We start from the raw sequence: 13,698 nt of genomic DNA, 5'->3' as shown, positions 1-13,698 counted from the left end.
CAACCATGTGCCAACCGGCAACGCCTTGTGTACAACTAACCACTGTACATGTAATATTTTGTGTTGTTGTTTTCTTGCCCATAAGATAGCCCAGAATTTTGCAAGGAATTGGGGAGTAATACCTTGTTGATTCCAATATTGAGATGCAGCTGGTACCACATCACGTGTATCTGAAAGTACATGTCTTCCCAACTGTACAGAATATTGGAAGAAATTGAACTTGTTACCCGTGTAAGGATCTGTCCAATGATAGTCAATTGGGTCCCAATCTAATCTGAATACCGGTCTTTTAGCTAACACCCACAACTTCCAATGTGTCCTTATTTCCTCTATCATTGGATCAATATACCATTTACGATCGGCATATCCAATTATCCTTATCTTGTGCTCAATGGCATAGGGGTAATCTATCACCATTTCCCCGGACTGAGACAATTGATTTGTTTCATCCACCTCAAACAACCGGTATGTCTTATCATTTGAATAACCCTTAACAGCCAAGAGTACTTCCAATCTTGAAAAAACCCCAATCCATCTATGGTTAGTGTTATTGGGTGGTATGGGTTGTCTACTCATAGCTTCTTGAATTTGTTGGTACATTATATGTCCGCCATGCATATTACGTAAGATTTCTTTTTGTTCTTCCAACGATCGCGATAAAAATTCTTTCCAAGTCTGAACTGTTTTCGCGGGACCTTCTGTCATTTTTCCCCACGATAACCATTGTCTAGAACCCAACACAAAACCATCTGATGTTGTAAACAACGGGTTCCAAACTATCTTTTGTCTGAGATACTCAAGATAATGTTTGGGGTTCGGTTTATTGCGAAGCAAACCAGGTAGTACTTGTTTCCATGCTGCAAATAATGTCCTAATAAATTTGTCTTCCCATCTAGTGGCTGAAGGTACTCGGAAATTTTCCCTAAATATCCAATTCACATCCTTCGACCAGGGAGCACCTAAGCGAGGAAAGCAATCTGAGCAACGGTCAAGCAATAATACTTTCCATATCTCTTGCCCCGGCATAAATCCTCTAACGAGCAACTTACTTAACAATGCTCTGGATTGGTCCACTGGATCAATAATACCTAATCCTCCTTTAGAGCGAGGTAAGGTAATAACATCCCATTTCACTTTGGACCGAGCATTGCCTTCTGTTTTACCGGACCACAAGAAGTTACGAACCAATCTACGTATTTTCAGAATACATGACTTGGAGAATATCCAACATGACAAAACATACCATGTTGAAGCCAATAAAACCTGATTAGCCACTACAATCCGACCAGCAAAAGATAGCTTGGCTGAACTCCATAACAACAACTTTTTCCGCAGTGACAATAGGAGGGGTGCCACTTGATTTTCCATTGAAAGATCAATACCTATCGTACACCCTAAGTATCGAACTGGACAACCTGATGGTATCCATCGAAATTGCGGGTGTGGACTCCATAGAGGAGGCTCTACATCCCCCACCCAAAATGCAAAGGACTTGTTCCAATTAACCAGTGCCCCCGAAGCCTTACAAAATGTGGATATGGTGTAGGCACTACATTTCCTACTCTCTGCCTCTAAGAAAATAAAAATAAATAAATATTTGTATTTGGTGAGGCTCTAGAGAGAGGAAAAAGAAGAAGAGAGAGAAAAAATGGAAGAGAGTAATCGCAAGAACGTTCGTGGCAGTGTCGAACATGTCTGTGGCCTCCTTCAAGAATTAGGGTTAGGGTTAGGGTTAGGGTTAGGGTTAGGGTTGGGTTCAGGTTCGGGATCGGGATCGGGATCCGAATTAGGGCTTCGATCAGGATCAGCATCACGATCAGGATCAGATTTAGGGTCAGGGTCAGGGCGAGAATCTGCATCAAGATCAGAATTGGGATTAGGGTTAGCACCGGATTCTGGGTTCGTGTCAGTATCAAAACTAGGGTTCGTGCTACCTTTGTCTCCAGAGCATATCAGAAGGTCCAAGTTCAACGATCCACGATGTTCGCCTGCCCTTCTTCACGTTCTCCATCATCTCATTGCTTCCTCCGTCTCCAAAAGCTCTGCCGTTGGAGCTGATCCCAACAGGAACAAACAGAAGAAGGATGAGCAAGTAAGTCTTCTTGTTCCTTCTGATTTGGCTTTTCATGCACGCGATGATGGAATTAGAAGCTTCAAGAAGCTTATGTGTGAAGGTGAAGAAGAAGAAGAATCTCAGAATGGGTCATGTAGAAACCTTATTTCTACGGAGGGAAACTCCAGTGTTGAAGAGGAAAACCCTAATGTGAAAGAAAGATACCATAATGCCAAAGAGAGATACCATAATGCCAAAGAGAGAGGCCCTAATGTTCAATATGGATTTCATCAAAATCTTCATCAGTTAAATGTCAAAGATGGCAAGTGCAAAAACCTCCGAGTTCATAGAAACCCTACTTCTGAACAACTTTTCCATAGAGAAAATACAAGTGTTAATAGAAATCCCGATTCCGATGAAATATTCCTTACTCTACGGAAATTTCCTTTCAAGAAAGGCTTGAATGTCATTTATAGAAATCCTAATTTTAGTGGATTGTTTCGTCATACCCTACAACAAATTCCATCAGGAAGCAATAATGTTAAGAGAAAACCTAAGTTTGGTGGTAGCTTAGAAAAAAACCCATCAGGAAAAAACGTTAATGTTAATGTGAACCCTAATTCTGATCGAACTTGTCATAATGCAGGAAAAAATCCATCAAGAAAAACCTGTCATGTTCATAAAAACCCTCATTCTGATGGATTTTTCCATACCTCACAACAAAATTCATCAGGACAAAATGGTAATGTTACAAGAAAGCTTTATTCAGATGTACAAAAGCAATCTCATAGAAAGGGTAATGCTCATGGAAAGCCTAATTCTGATCGGATGTGTGATGATGAGCCTGTTCATGTTACAAATGTCCGTCAGAATCAACCCTCGAGCTCTCGAGCTCTTCTGTCGAAGTCTAATTTATTGGATAAAAATAGTCCACTAGAATGTGAACTGAATGAGGGAAGCTTCAATGATGATGCTGAGCTAATCGCACAGAAACTTGAATTTGTGAAGTTTTATATGCATTGCTGGGGATATCCCCAATATGCACCCATCTTTTCTCTCACAAAGGATGCATTACAAAGTAGACCATTGCTTCTAGCCATAGCGTGGTTCCTATGGTATTTTGATTTGTTCGAAACAATTCTTCTTCGTCGCATCGGACCACTCATGCAATCGTTGTTGAAAGCTCCATTACCTCCATATCCAAGAGATGTTTCTACCTCAAGCGAAATTATAAAGCTTGGTCGAGAAGCTGAGGGTGATGTGCGAGCTTTTGTCAACAAGGTTCTTCAATCGTTAGATAGTGTAGAAGATGTGAAGAAGCGAACATTGGCTAGAGCTCAACAAGCACTAATAATGTATGGTAAAGTAAAACATTGCGTGAAGAGTTTACACTCTTTGAAGCTATCGAAGGCGAAATTGGTCCGGGAGTTGAAGAATGTGCAAATCAAGAGTAAAGTAGGTTTGCATAACAGAACTCTTACTCAATATGAGGTATCTCTCCTTCAACACCCGGATGCTTTGATAAGTCATTTCAATTCGTTTCAATCGGACAAAATAATGCGAGAGAAGATTGATGAATCTCATAGGCACGAGGCCTTGTTTCAAGAGTGGATGGAAAGTGTTCTTGAAATGAGCATTTCTGATGGATGGATTGTTAACGATGCTGAATTCAATGATCCCATTATAGGTCAGGTGCTACCGGGGAGACCACCACATCAACAACAAAGGGCATCACTGTACAGAAATATGAAGAATAAAAGTGTTTCCTCTAAAGATGTAGAGTTACTTCTCAAGGATATCGACATGAATGAACTTGGCCTTTGTATAAAATCTATCAATGATACACTATCAGTTACCATCAACAAGCAAAATACCGACACTGATGCTGAAATGACTCAAAGGTTTGTTTTGCCTATTCATTTTCACTTTGCTTTCATTCTTGTCAAGATGATCTCAACAAAAGTGTCCTTGCTGCGCGCAGAGTAAAGAAACTTTCTACCATTCTGCATCGGATTCTCGCAAGCACTTGCAACATGTAAGAATTACTTGGTTTCATACCCCTTTTACTTATCATTACTGGCTTGGACATACCTTGCTAAAAAGTACAAACCATAAGCATGCAACACTATTTGAATAAGAGTAAGTTTTTTAACAGTAATAGCACAAGATAATAAAGATCTGTTTCTGAAACTTAGAGAGAGTTATTCGAGTGAGAGTTGATAATGAGCACTTCTTATTACACCATCAAGTTAATGAGGGAGAAAGAGAGAAAGAAAGAAAGAAAGATATGTTAATGTCTTTTAAGAGGCCAAAATAGCCTTTGAGACCGAATGAGAGATTACACCTCATAATGTGATCTCTTAGCCAAGATGGTTAATGTTAATCAATTTTGTGCCAAAATATAAACTCTCTAGTACATAGCTAAAGAAGGTTGGAGGTGCAAAATTTAAACACGGAGGAATCTTGAAGTAAAAGTGTGAAGGATTAAAATGTAAAAGAAATGACGTAAGAGAATTACCAAAAAAATATTTCAGATGTTCGAGGAGGAGAATAAAACATACGTTTAAGAAAAGTGAATGTGGGAAATATGGAGTAAAAATTTGGGAATGTAAAAGTGTACCTGGGTCTAAGAAGTATACACCAAGGGTGCTAATTGTTAGCGTGGACAAAACAATAATGATAGCAATAAAGACAATAGAATGAAGACATTAGCCCACTTTTACATACAAGGGAGAACCAATACAAGCGGTGCAAAGCTCCAAATATCTTGGTATTAATATCCCATCATCAAATAAGTGGAGTGTATGCTATGAGTCTAGACATTAAGCACGTTGGAATAGCTATTATATGTTTGAGAAACTGCAACCAATAGAGGATGGAAAATGAGATTGATGTTATTCAATGCTATGGTGATGCAAGCGTTATTTTATGGAGTGGAAGTGTGGGGATCTCACTTAGTGTATTGGAAAAATCCAAAATCCAAAAGTTATTCTATGAAGTATAGAATCAATCAAGGATAGATTAATAGAGGTAGTAAGTATGAAGCGACAAGATGCTAAAATGTCAAAATTGGTATATTACATTACAAATGTTAACCCCCAATGTTGGCCCCAATACAAGGTAAAAACACTACAACGTGTCTAACCCCATCTTGCTAACCCCCCGAGCCTTGCCTCTCAAAGAGCCTTACTTCTCTGAACTTGCTCAAACAAGTTAAGTGTTCAGGTTGGATCAAGGCATCATCACACTAGTGTGAAGATATGCAAGGTATGCATTGAAAACATAGTAGAGGATTAATGTCACTTACTTCTCCCATTCCTCAACGTATAAGGTAATTCACAAGAAGTATGATGATGTATTAGACAAACATGATAACTTAATTGTTATTCCCAAATCCGACGAAGATGATTTAGCACATATGTGCGTGCATTATTTTCATATAGAGAGTTTTTACTACAAAGTTGTAACATCCTTTCTTAGGAAGGAGTTGCAAACAAGATGATATTTTCATTTGGTTCCCTGGGTGAAAATTAGCCATCCTTGTAGACAATGAAAATTCTATTCTACTTCTAGAGTTGTATGCGAGGCAAGCATAAAAATCCAAATGACACCATAAATCTTCATGTTCTAGTTAGATGCAAGATATGAAAAAATGATTTGGAAGATGGGATGCGAAGCACATATTTCATGATGCATCAATCGGTTTCTTCGTGTATCATGACACAGGAAAAATGTAGATGCTCACACTTCTCATGTTATATACACTACATATGTTGCACCTAACTACAAAACCATTAAGTTTAATAAGTGTGCATTATCAACACTCTTGTCTCTCTCACTCAACTTTATTTAAATTTCAAAAACAAGTCTTTATTATCTTGTGTTATTGCTTGCACTCAAATAGTGTTGTTGTTTATGATTTTTACTTCTGCAAAAGGCATTTTAAGTATTATGTTTCCTACCGAAAGTGTTAGTCGCATAGTAACAAAAGCTGGATGCCTATTATGTTTATCAAAGTAGGATTCATATTAAAAGAAAATAATGAACATGTGAATCAAAAGTTTAATTTTATTATTGTTAGAGTTCTACACTCAAAACGTCCTACATTTTGCAGATCAGCGTTGCATGGAATTTTGGAATCTCTCATAGAGAATGGCATGCTTAATCTCGATGGCCTTGAAAAATTAATTTTCCATTAATGCTAGGCTTATAGCATTGGTAACGAAGTCTTTTGCAAGAAATCCTCACAATTGTTGTATCAGTATACAGGTTTCAAAATGTGCATTCCACTAGACAAGTGTAAGAGGATACTAATTAGCAATGTATCTCCACACTTCATTAAATGTAGCCCCAAATAAGCAAACATGTCTTGGAGAAGTTCATTGTATTTCATTTTATAATGCCTTATTTCAATAGCCCCCTATATAAGCAAACATGTCTTGAGGGCCAAAGAATTCATTTCTCTTCATTAATTGTTAGTAGAACCTCATTGTATTTAATTTTATGAGGCCTTCTTTAGGTAGGTTCAATGGTAGCAAACCCACAATACACTATGTGCTTGTGGGCAGAAGAATTCCTTTTGAGATTCAACCTCGAACTCCATATTGAGGGAGGTTGCTTGACCCTAATTGTTTTTCTCACAATATTTTAAATTGATTAAACCATCAAGTGTGTGCCTTTCTTGTTTGTTTTGATGGGTGTTATTAATGTTGAAAAGCATTGGATTAACAAAAAAAGGATGATTGATACAACACTCCTAAAGATTGTCCAATGTGTTCATTTACACCAATGTTCCATGCATGCACTATTCAATTGTGTTAATGGAGAAACTCTTCGCAACTATATATGATGCATTGGCAATGACTTTCATGACAAGATGAAGGGAGTATTAGATAAATAAACAATTCTAATGTATGATAACATTATTTGGCATATGTTAGAGTGAATGCAAAAAATAGTGTCATAAAGTAATCATAAGCTTAATTTGCAACTCTATAACTATGATGACAACATTGGCACTGCAAATGTTATTACACCCATAGTATAAACCATACGTACCACATGTGCATTCGCATTCGAGAATGTTTCAATCCATTCGAGTATAGTAAACACCCTCAACGTATGGTAACTACCATACTTTTGTATTCATTATTTATTATAAGGTAAATTTTTTTTATAAGGTAAGAAAGTTAAGGTAAAATAAAAAAAAAACATAAGAACGTTTTGATAACATATGAATTCGTTTGCATTCGTATGAAAAAGAATGTTTGCCAATGCATTCGAGTATATTGCGTACTATGATTACAACCATGTGTAGACAAGCTGAATGGGCTTATCTTAGGCGTAGTGCAATACTATCATGTTGGTTATGTATATGATTATTCACAAAGATTGTATATTCAGTTATGTTTCTTCATATCATGTCAAAGATGATCAGGCATAGTTGGAAAGATATATTAATGGGGCATTTAAATTTCTTAAGTTGATGTTTGCTCAGAGTAGATTATATATTGTAACATATGTCAACGGTCCAATATTCACACTTCTTTTTGTATCTTTACTAATTGAGTATTTTTTATTGTTAAATTTCTCTTGTGAGTATTTACAAATTATTATACGTTCATAGCTCTTAATGTAGAAGTTGAGATCGCAAACGATAGCTTGGTTTTTGTGCAAGCTAGGAGTGTGACATGTGTGAACTCTTATCCCCTCTTTGTAATTTCATCACAACATCGCCTTGGATATAGGTAGCTTCTTACATTAAGTTAGGCCGCAAGGCATTGTAAGTAGGCTCATCTTCTTTTACTTGATCGGAGGAAGACTCCCCGATGTGTGTATAAGTCTCCTTGTAGACTCTCTATGTAATAATCCTTCCTAACTAATGGGAAAGTAGCTTCATTTTGAAAAGAAAAGAAAAATATCATCACAACATCATGCTAATGAAGCATTACATATAAAGCCCTTATTAGTTCTTTACATCTACATTTGTATGTATTAAATCATGTGAATAAAAATTGTGGCTCATATATTAAACATTTTATAAAATATTATCATCTATCTTTTGTGCCACGTTCATGATTGTTTATCACGTTGATAGTTGCCTCAAAAGATGAAAATAACATGTTATCGTGAATGAGGACAAAATCTCACGCATGTCCCCTTCATGTAAACATGTTATCTCCATTCCCCATGCACACTCTCAACGTTAGTTATTCCTCATTTGGACTTCATATAATTATAAACCCAGGTTTACACATCGATATCATAAATGCATCAAAATAAATGTGCAAGATATTTGTTGTTCTTTGTTTCCCATGTTCTTATACTTCTTCTTTTCAACGAAACCCATAAGTTGTCTTTAACAACAACAATAAAAGTTCCCAGATAGAAATAAGTCTTAATAATTAATGTTCAATTCATGAAAACTGCTAACCAAGGAACTTTGTATTCTCCCACTAGCTCATTTTTGCATCTTCGCACCTAGAATTGTTGCTTCTCGTGTATTTAAATTTGAGTCTTGGTGTAACATATTGTTCTTGAATTTCACCATTATTCACAGTTTATCCACAAAATGATTCTACATTGTATCTCAATCCAATGGTTCCTCGTTATTGGGATAAGGGATAGGGTCTCTTGTTCTTGGGATCTTATGTCCTCTGGGTCTCTTGTTTTATGCTCCTATTCAGGCCTAAATTTGATAGGTTAGTATCAAAGTTTTTTGACGGGCATTTTTTAAAGATGTATGTCATATGCCATAAGATTACAAAAACTAACATGTCATTTGATATACAATTTTTTAAAATGAAAAGCTCTATATAATGTTACATCGTTATAGATATCATTACACAAATTAATATAACTACCTCACAAAGAAAATGAAATACATAAAATAAATATCGTGTTAATGTTTTTACTATTAAGTATGAAGAAAAGGTTATTTTTTTGGAAAAAAACAGAGGTTATTTTTGGAAAAAACGTGGCTATTGTTTTGTTAAAAAATGTTATTGTATCGAAAAAAAAAGGTTAGTAAAAAATTAAGGTTTGACTTAAAACGTAAAACATTAAAATCAAACCTAGAGTTTACACTCTTAGAGTGTTTAATAAAGGTTATTGTTTAAAATTTCAATCAAATTTAAAGTAATACTATTAGTAAAGAATAAAGGTTTGAAAATATATGTCATTATTATATGATGATGATATTATTTTAAGCGTGTTATAAAGAAGACTATATACATATATTTATATGATAATATGTGTCATATATATAATATATATGACATGGAAAATAGAATTTTAACATGTCATTTGACATGTATAATTTTTAGGGGCTTTTCACATGAAAATAGAAATTGAAACTTTGTATGTCACTTGACGGGCATTTTTATTAAGTGTATGTTTTTGACGGGCAAAAGGGCCTTTGACGGGCATGACACCTGTCAAATTTTTGCCCTGCTCCTATTCATTGGTGGTTTCATGCCATGAGATGGAAACTTGGTTTTATACAAGTATTTATATTTAGGCAGCTCAATCCATAATCAATGGGAAACGTCTATAATATTAAGGGATTAGAAGGCAAAGCTCTTAATTGGGATGGCATTATCTTAGAATGTTTTATAGAGTTTTGAGATGCTTCGAAGGATTGAATATTGCACATAGAAAATATAGCTTGGTGACAATAGAAAGAAGGTTTTGGTGGAAAAGCAAGCTTACAAGTACTTGAAGCTTTGGCCTTTTACAATGGATCTTATGATCAATACACTTAATGGGCGTGTTTCTAACCTAGATGAATCTTCCAAGAGAGAAACATGGCTTTCATTGCATTGTGCACAATGTTGTGGAGACTTGAAAACAATTCACATCAATTATAGAGATCTTCACTCACCAAAGCAAAGAATAAGAAATGAAATGCACTTCTTTCACTAAGATACCCTATTCAAATGTTTGGGAAAAACTATTGGTTATTTGGATAGATTCCAAGTGAAATATTTCTAAAAAAATAAGATTAGAGGGTAAAGTGGAGATGGCCTTTGAGATATTGAGGTGTGTATATGTTAATTAGTTGGTTTGTTTTGAGAAGGTAAAGATTAATTGTCAATGCCTATGGTGATTATTTCTTCAACAATAGTACATGCCATAGTAACCAAGAACATGTGACCCTACTAAAGACAATTCAATAAAAACTTTTACAAGATTCCTTGTTTCATTGATATTTTTATATAATGCTTTGGTAGAGAATAATCATAGAAGATTAGAGTGGGGAAAATGCATCCTACATTTGCATCTTAATGTATGCATTTATAGCTCTTGATTTAGTTTAGACTTCTAAATTTTGTGTTTGTGTATTTATACTTTTGGATCCCGACTTCTTTTTGAGAAACCAAAGTTAACCAAAATTGTTCCTATACAATTCCTTTTTGTCTTTACAAGTTACAACTGGAATTTTCAGAATACACATTTTCTTCATTCCATATTAAATGGCTCACATTATGTTTAGGTTTTGATGTTAATATCTTAACCAAGATGGTTTCTATACAATTCCTTTGTCATTACAAGGTACGATTGGAATTTTCAGAATACATATTTTCTACTGTCTATATTAAATCGGCTCACATTATGTTTAGGTTTTGATGTCCATATCTTGGTTCTTGTTTCGATGTCGAGTTATTAACATAGTATTTGCCAAGATAACCAAAACAATAATCTATTCTTTTCCTAGAAAAATTGTATAATGTCCATAAGCTTTGCTAGTGATATCTCACTAGCTCTTTATCGAAGGAAAACATGACAATAATACCAACATCACTTAGAGTTTCAAGTAGGATTGATTTTCTCATAAGAAAAAACTTATTGACAAGGAACATGACATATATCTAAGGGAGAATTACCAATATATCGTTGTTATTTTCAGGAAGTTCGAAAAACCTCATTGGAACTTTAAAAAGAAGAACCGAAATGTCATTGAAGTACACAACAATTTCGGATCCAATGCAACTTATACTTTATATAGCAAGCATGTCCATCAATTCATCCCTCGATTTCAAAATTAATAAAAGTTATATCTATTGATTTATCCCAATATTGGTCTGTTCGCCTTATGAGGTTGAGATACTTACCATTATACTAGATACTTTGGGATGCTCAATGTTTACTACATTGCCGAAATATATGTTGGGTGTTATGTGTTGCTCCTTTCATAGTCTCCCTCAATAGCTTGCTCCTCATTTTAAAAATTGATTGACTAGGTGCACTTATAATGAAGAAAAATTTGTTGAGTGAGACTATAAAAAAAGTTATGTGATACAACACACAACACCAAAAATATATTTCAAGTTATATTTGTAGTGACCGATTGATATGCAAGGTGTTCAATCAAGTTAGTTGTATGTCCATGTATCCCAATAAAAGCCCAACAAAAAATCTTAGTTGTTGGATAACAAATTCTAATGAACATGGGAGATCTTTAAAACATGAGTTAGTCACACTCACCATATATAGGATACTACTATCAAGGTTGACTAAATTGTAGTAGAAATACTTAAATATAGTTTAATGCCACATATGTGTCTTCTCACCACCTATTCCCAATGTTCACATAGAAGTTTTTATCAAATTTATTAGCATCTCACTTTAAAGTGGAACCTTCTCATTTAGTCATTGTCTTATGGAATGTGAATACCACTTTTTTTTAGCAACAAAAATGTTAATGTGCATGATTTCATCTAAACTTATAAAGAGTTTTTAGCATGTTTACATGTGGGAACTTAAGAATAGAAGTAAGTTAGCCTACTAAATACATCAACATGTTGTACTCACCATCTAGAAATTGTCAAATGTAGTATATATATGCATCCATATAGATATACATGCATAGTATGTGAACTTAAGAATAGAAGTAAGTTAGCCTACTAAATACATCAACATGTTGTACTCACCATCTAGAAATTGTCAAATGTAGTATATATATGCATCCATATAGATATACATGCATAGTATGTGTCCAGTGTGACAAGGTGCACATGTTTATTTGTTTATGTTTCCACAAACATACAAAGGAAGATATGACGATATGTACATAAGAAGTCAGGTTTGTGTATGAATCACGACATGGAGCTTTTGTTTTTGCGGTGGTGGTCTCGTCTTTGAATAGATGATAATGTCTAATTGTGGATTGTAAGGTCACGAACCCCTCCAAGTTTGCATGTTCGAAGCTCAGAAATGACTCCGAAAGAAATTCGACTCAAAATTATTTTTTGTACATAATACAAGGAAACAATAAGTTATGTTACAAATGCTCTTTATACTAAATTTTCTCAAGAAAAAACTGTTTCCCATTAGTTAGGCGAATCGTATATACAAATCAGTCTATGTACATTCTAAGTATCCATAGATACTCAACTATTTTTACATGTCATTTTCATATATATTTAGCTATCGTTGTGTGACACCTTAGATAAAAAAAGGTGGGGCAATCATTGTCCCCATCATAGCAAACGTTTCCCTGACAAAACCTGTTATTTTTCTGCAAGCCTCAAGACAACTAGCAAGCTTTTCAATGCAGTTAGACATTGATATCACTGAAAGCAATATGGGTGATTTGCTGGCCAAAGGGGGCAGAGCCAGTGAAGGGGCTAGAAGCACCATTTTGGATGTCCTGACATGAAGTCCACCAATGGTGTGTTTTCTGAGAGTGAGATAAATTGTGCTCATGCCAACCCTTGAGACTTTGAATCTCCATGTAGGTTTTCGAATTGTGCATGCAAGGATACCACTAGATCAGTCCATATAGTTGTGATGGCATCTACAATTGTGTGTGTTTCCCCTTAGTACCATTTGAAACATCTATATTTCCAAATGTTCCACATACCGATTGATGCCACAATGGACCATGCTTTCTGCAAATTTTGTGATCCCCAAATTTGCTTACATCCAACGTTGTCCATGTCCAATGGGTTCTATGCACTTTAAGGGCTAAGGAGAAGTCTTGTGCACCACACATCCATGCATTCTTTTGTGGAGACCACCATATAGCATAACCAAATGAAATTGAGCCTTCCATGCCGCCAGCCGCCAGAATGCATATAATTCTTTCACAAATCATATTTGCATACGTACAAGACCACAAGCAATGTTCAATCGTTTCTGCATCGTAGTTGCAATTCTTACAGGCACCATCTTGGCCTCTCCGTTGTAGCCATGTACCAATTGGGAGGGCTTTATGGCTGATAAACTAGAGAAAGTATTTGCATTTTTCAGGCAAGTCCGCTTCTCACAACTTAAGAGAATTGTTATTATACTCGAGTCTCTTACACATCTTGTTGTACATAGACAATAAAGTTGAGAAATATTGTGGAGGGTGAAATGGGTCTTATTTATGATATAATGAAATATCGAAACCAACAAATACATTTTCCTAAGGTTTAAAGGAGTGAACGCAACATGATTTTGTACGCAAAGATTGTAATTTACCCCTAAACCAATAGATTGTGAGGCCCTTTTACTATATTGGTGCTTGGTATCCATGTGCAAGGACCAAGGTAGTCCCAACATGACATTAGTACATTCTATGAACATTATCAATATATATCCCTCATTTGGCATAATGTAGGGAAGGGAAGAAGATGCCCACATTTGGATGGTCGTGAGGA

At 35.4% G+C, this 13,698-nt stretch overlaps 1 protein-coding gene across 1 annotated transcript; it reads left to right on the top strand.

Moving 5' to 3' along the window:
* The first annotated feature begins 1,648 nt into the window (after nt 1-1,648).
* LOC147857249 (uncharacterized) lies at nt 1,649-6,419 on the top strand. Its single transcript, XM_087328767.1, has 3 exons — nt 1,649-3,954; nt 4,035-4,088; nt 6,168-6,419. The coding sequence occupies exons 1-3, from the start codon at nt 1,649-1,651 to the stop codon at nt 6,250-6,252; spliced, it is 2,445 nt and encodes an 814-aa protein (XP_087184893.1). The 3' UTR covers nt 6,253-6,419.
* The last annotated feature ends 7,279 nt before the right edge of the window (nt 6,420-13,698 follow it).

Source organism: Azolla caroliniana, unplaced genomic scaffold (assembly GCF_043228905.1).
Source record: "Azolla caroliniana isolate FFs.n. ecotype wild unplaced genomic scaffold, voAzoCaro1.0.p SCAF_12, whole genome shotgun sequence".
NCBI lineage: Eukaryota > Viridiplantae > Streptophyta > Polypodiopsida > Salviniales > Salviniaceae > Azolla > Azolla caroliniana.
This window is presented reverse-complemented; position numbering and strand designations above follow the sequence as displayed.

Bases quoted from the DNA above. Each gene is read 5' to 3' on its own strand.
- LOC147857249 (XM_087328767.1), top strand. From the start codon at position 1,649: ATGGAAGAGAGTAATCGCAAGAACGTTCGTGGCAGTGTCGAACATGTC. The intron at 3,955-4,034 runs GTTTGTTTTGCC...TGCTGCGCGCAG, and splicing joins GATGCTGAAATGACTCAAAG to AGTAAAGAAACTTTCTACCA. The intron at 4,089-6,167 runs GTAAGAATTACT...TACATTTTGCAG, and splicing joins CTCGCAAGCACTTGCAACAT to ATCAGCGTTGCATGGAATTT.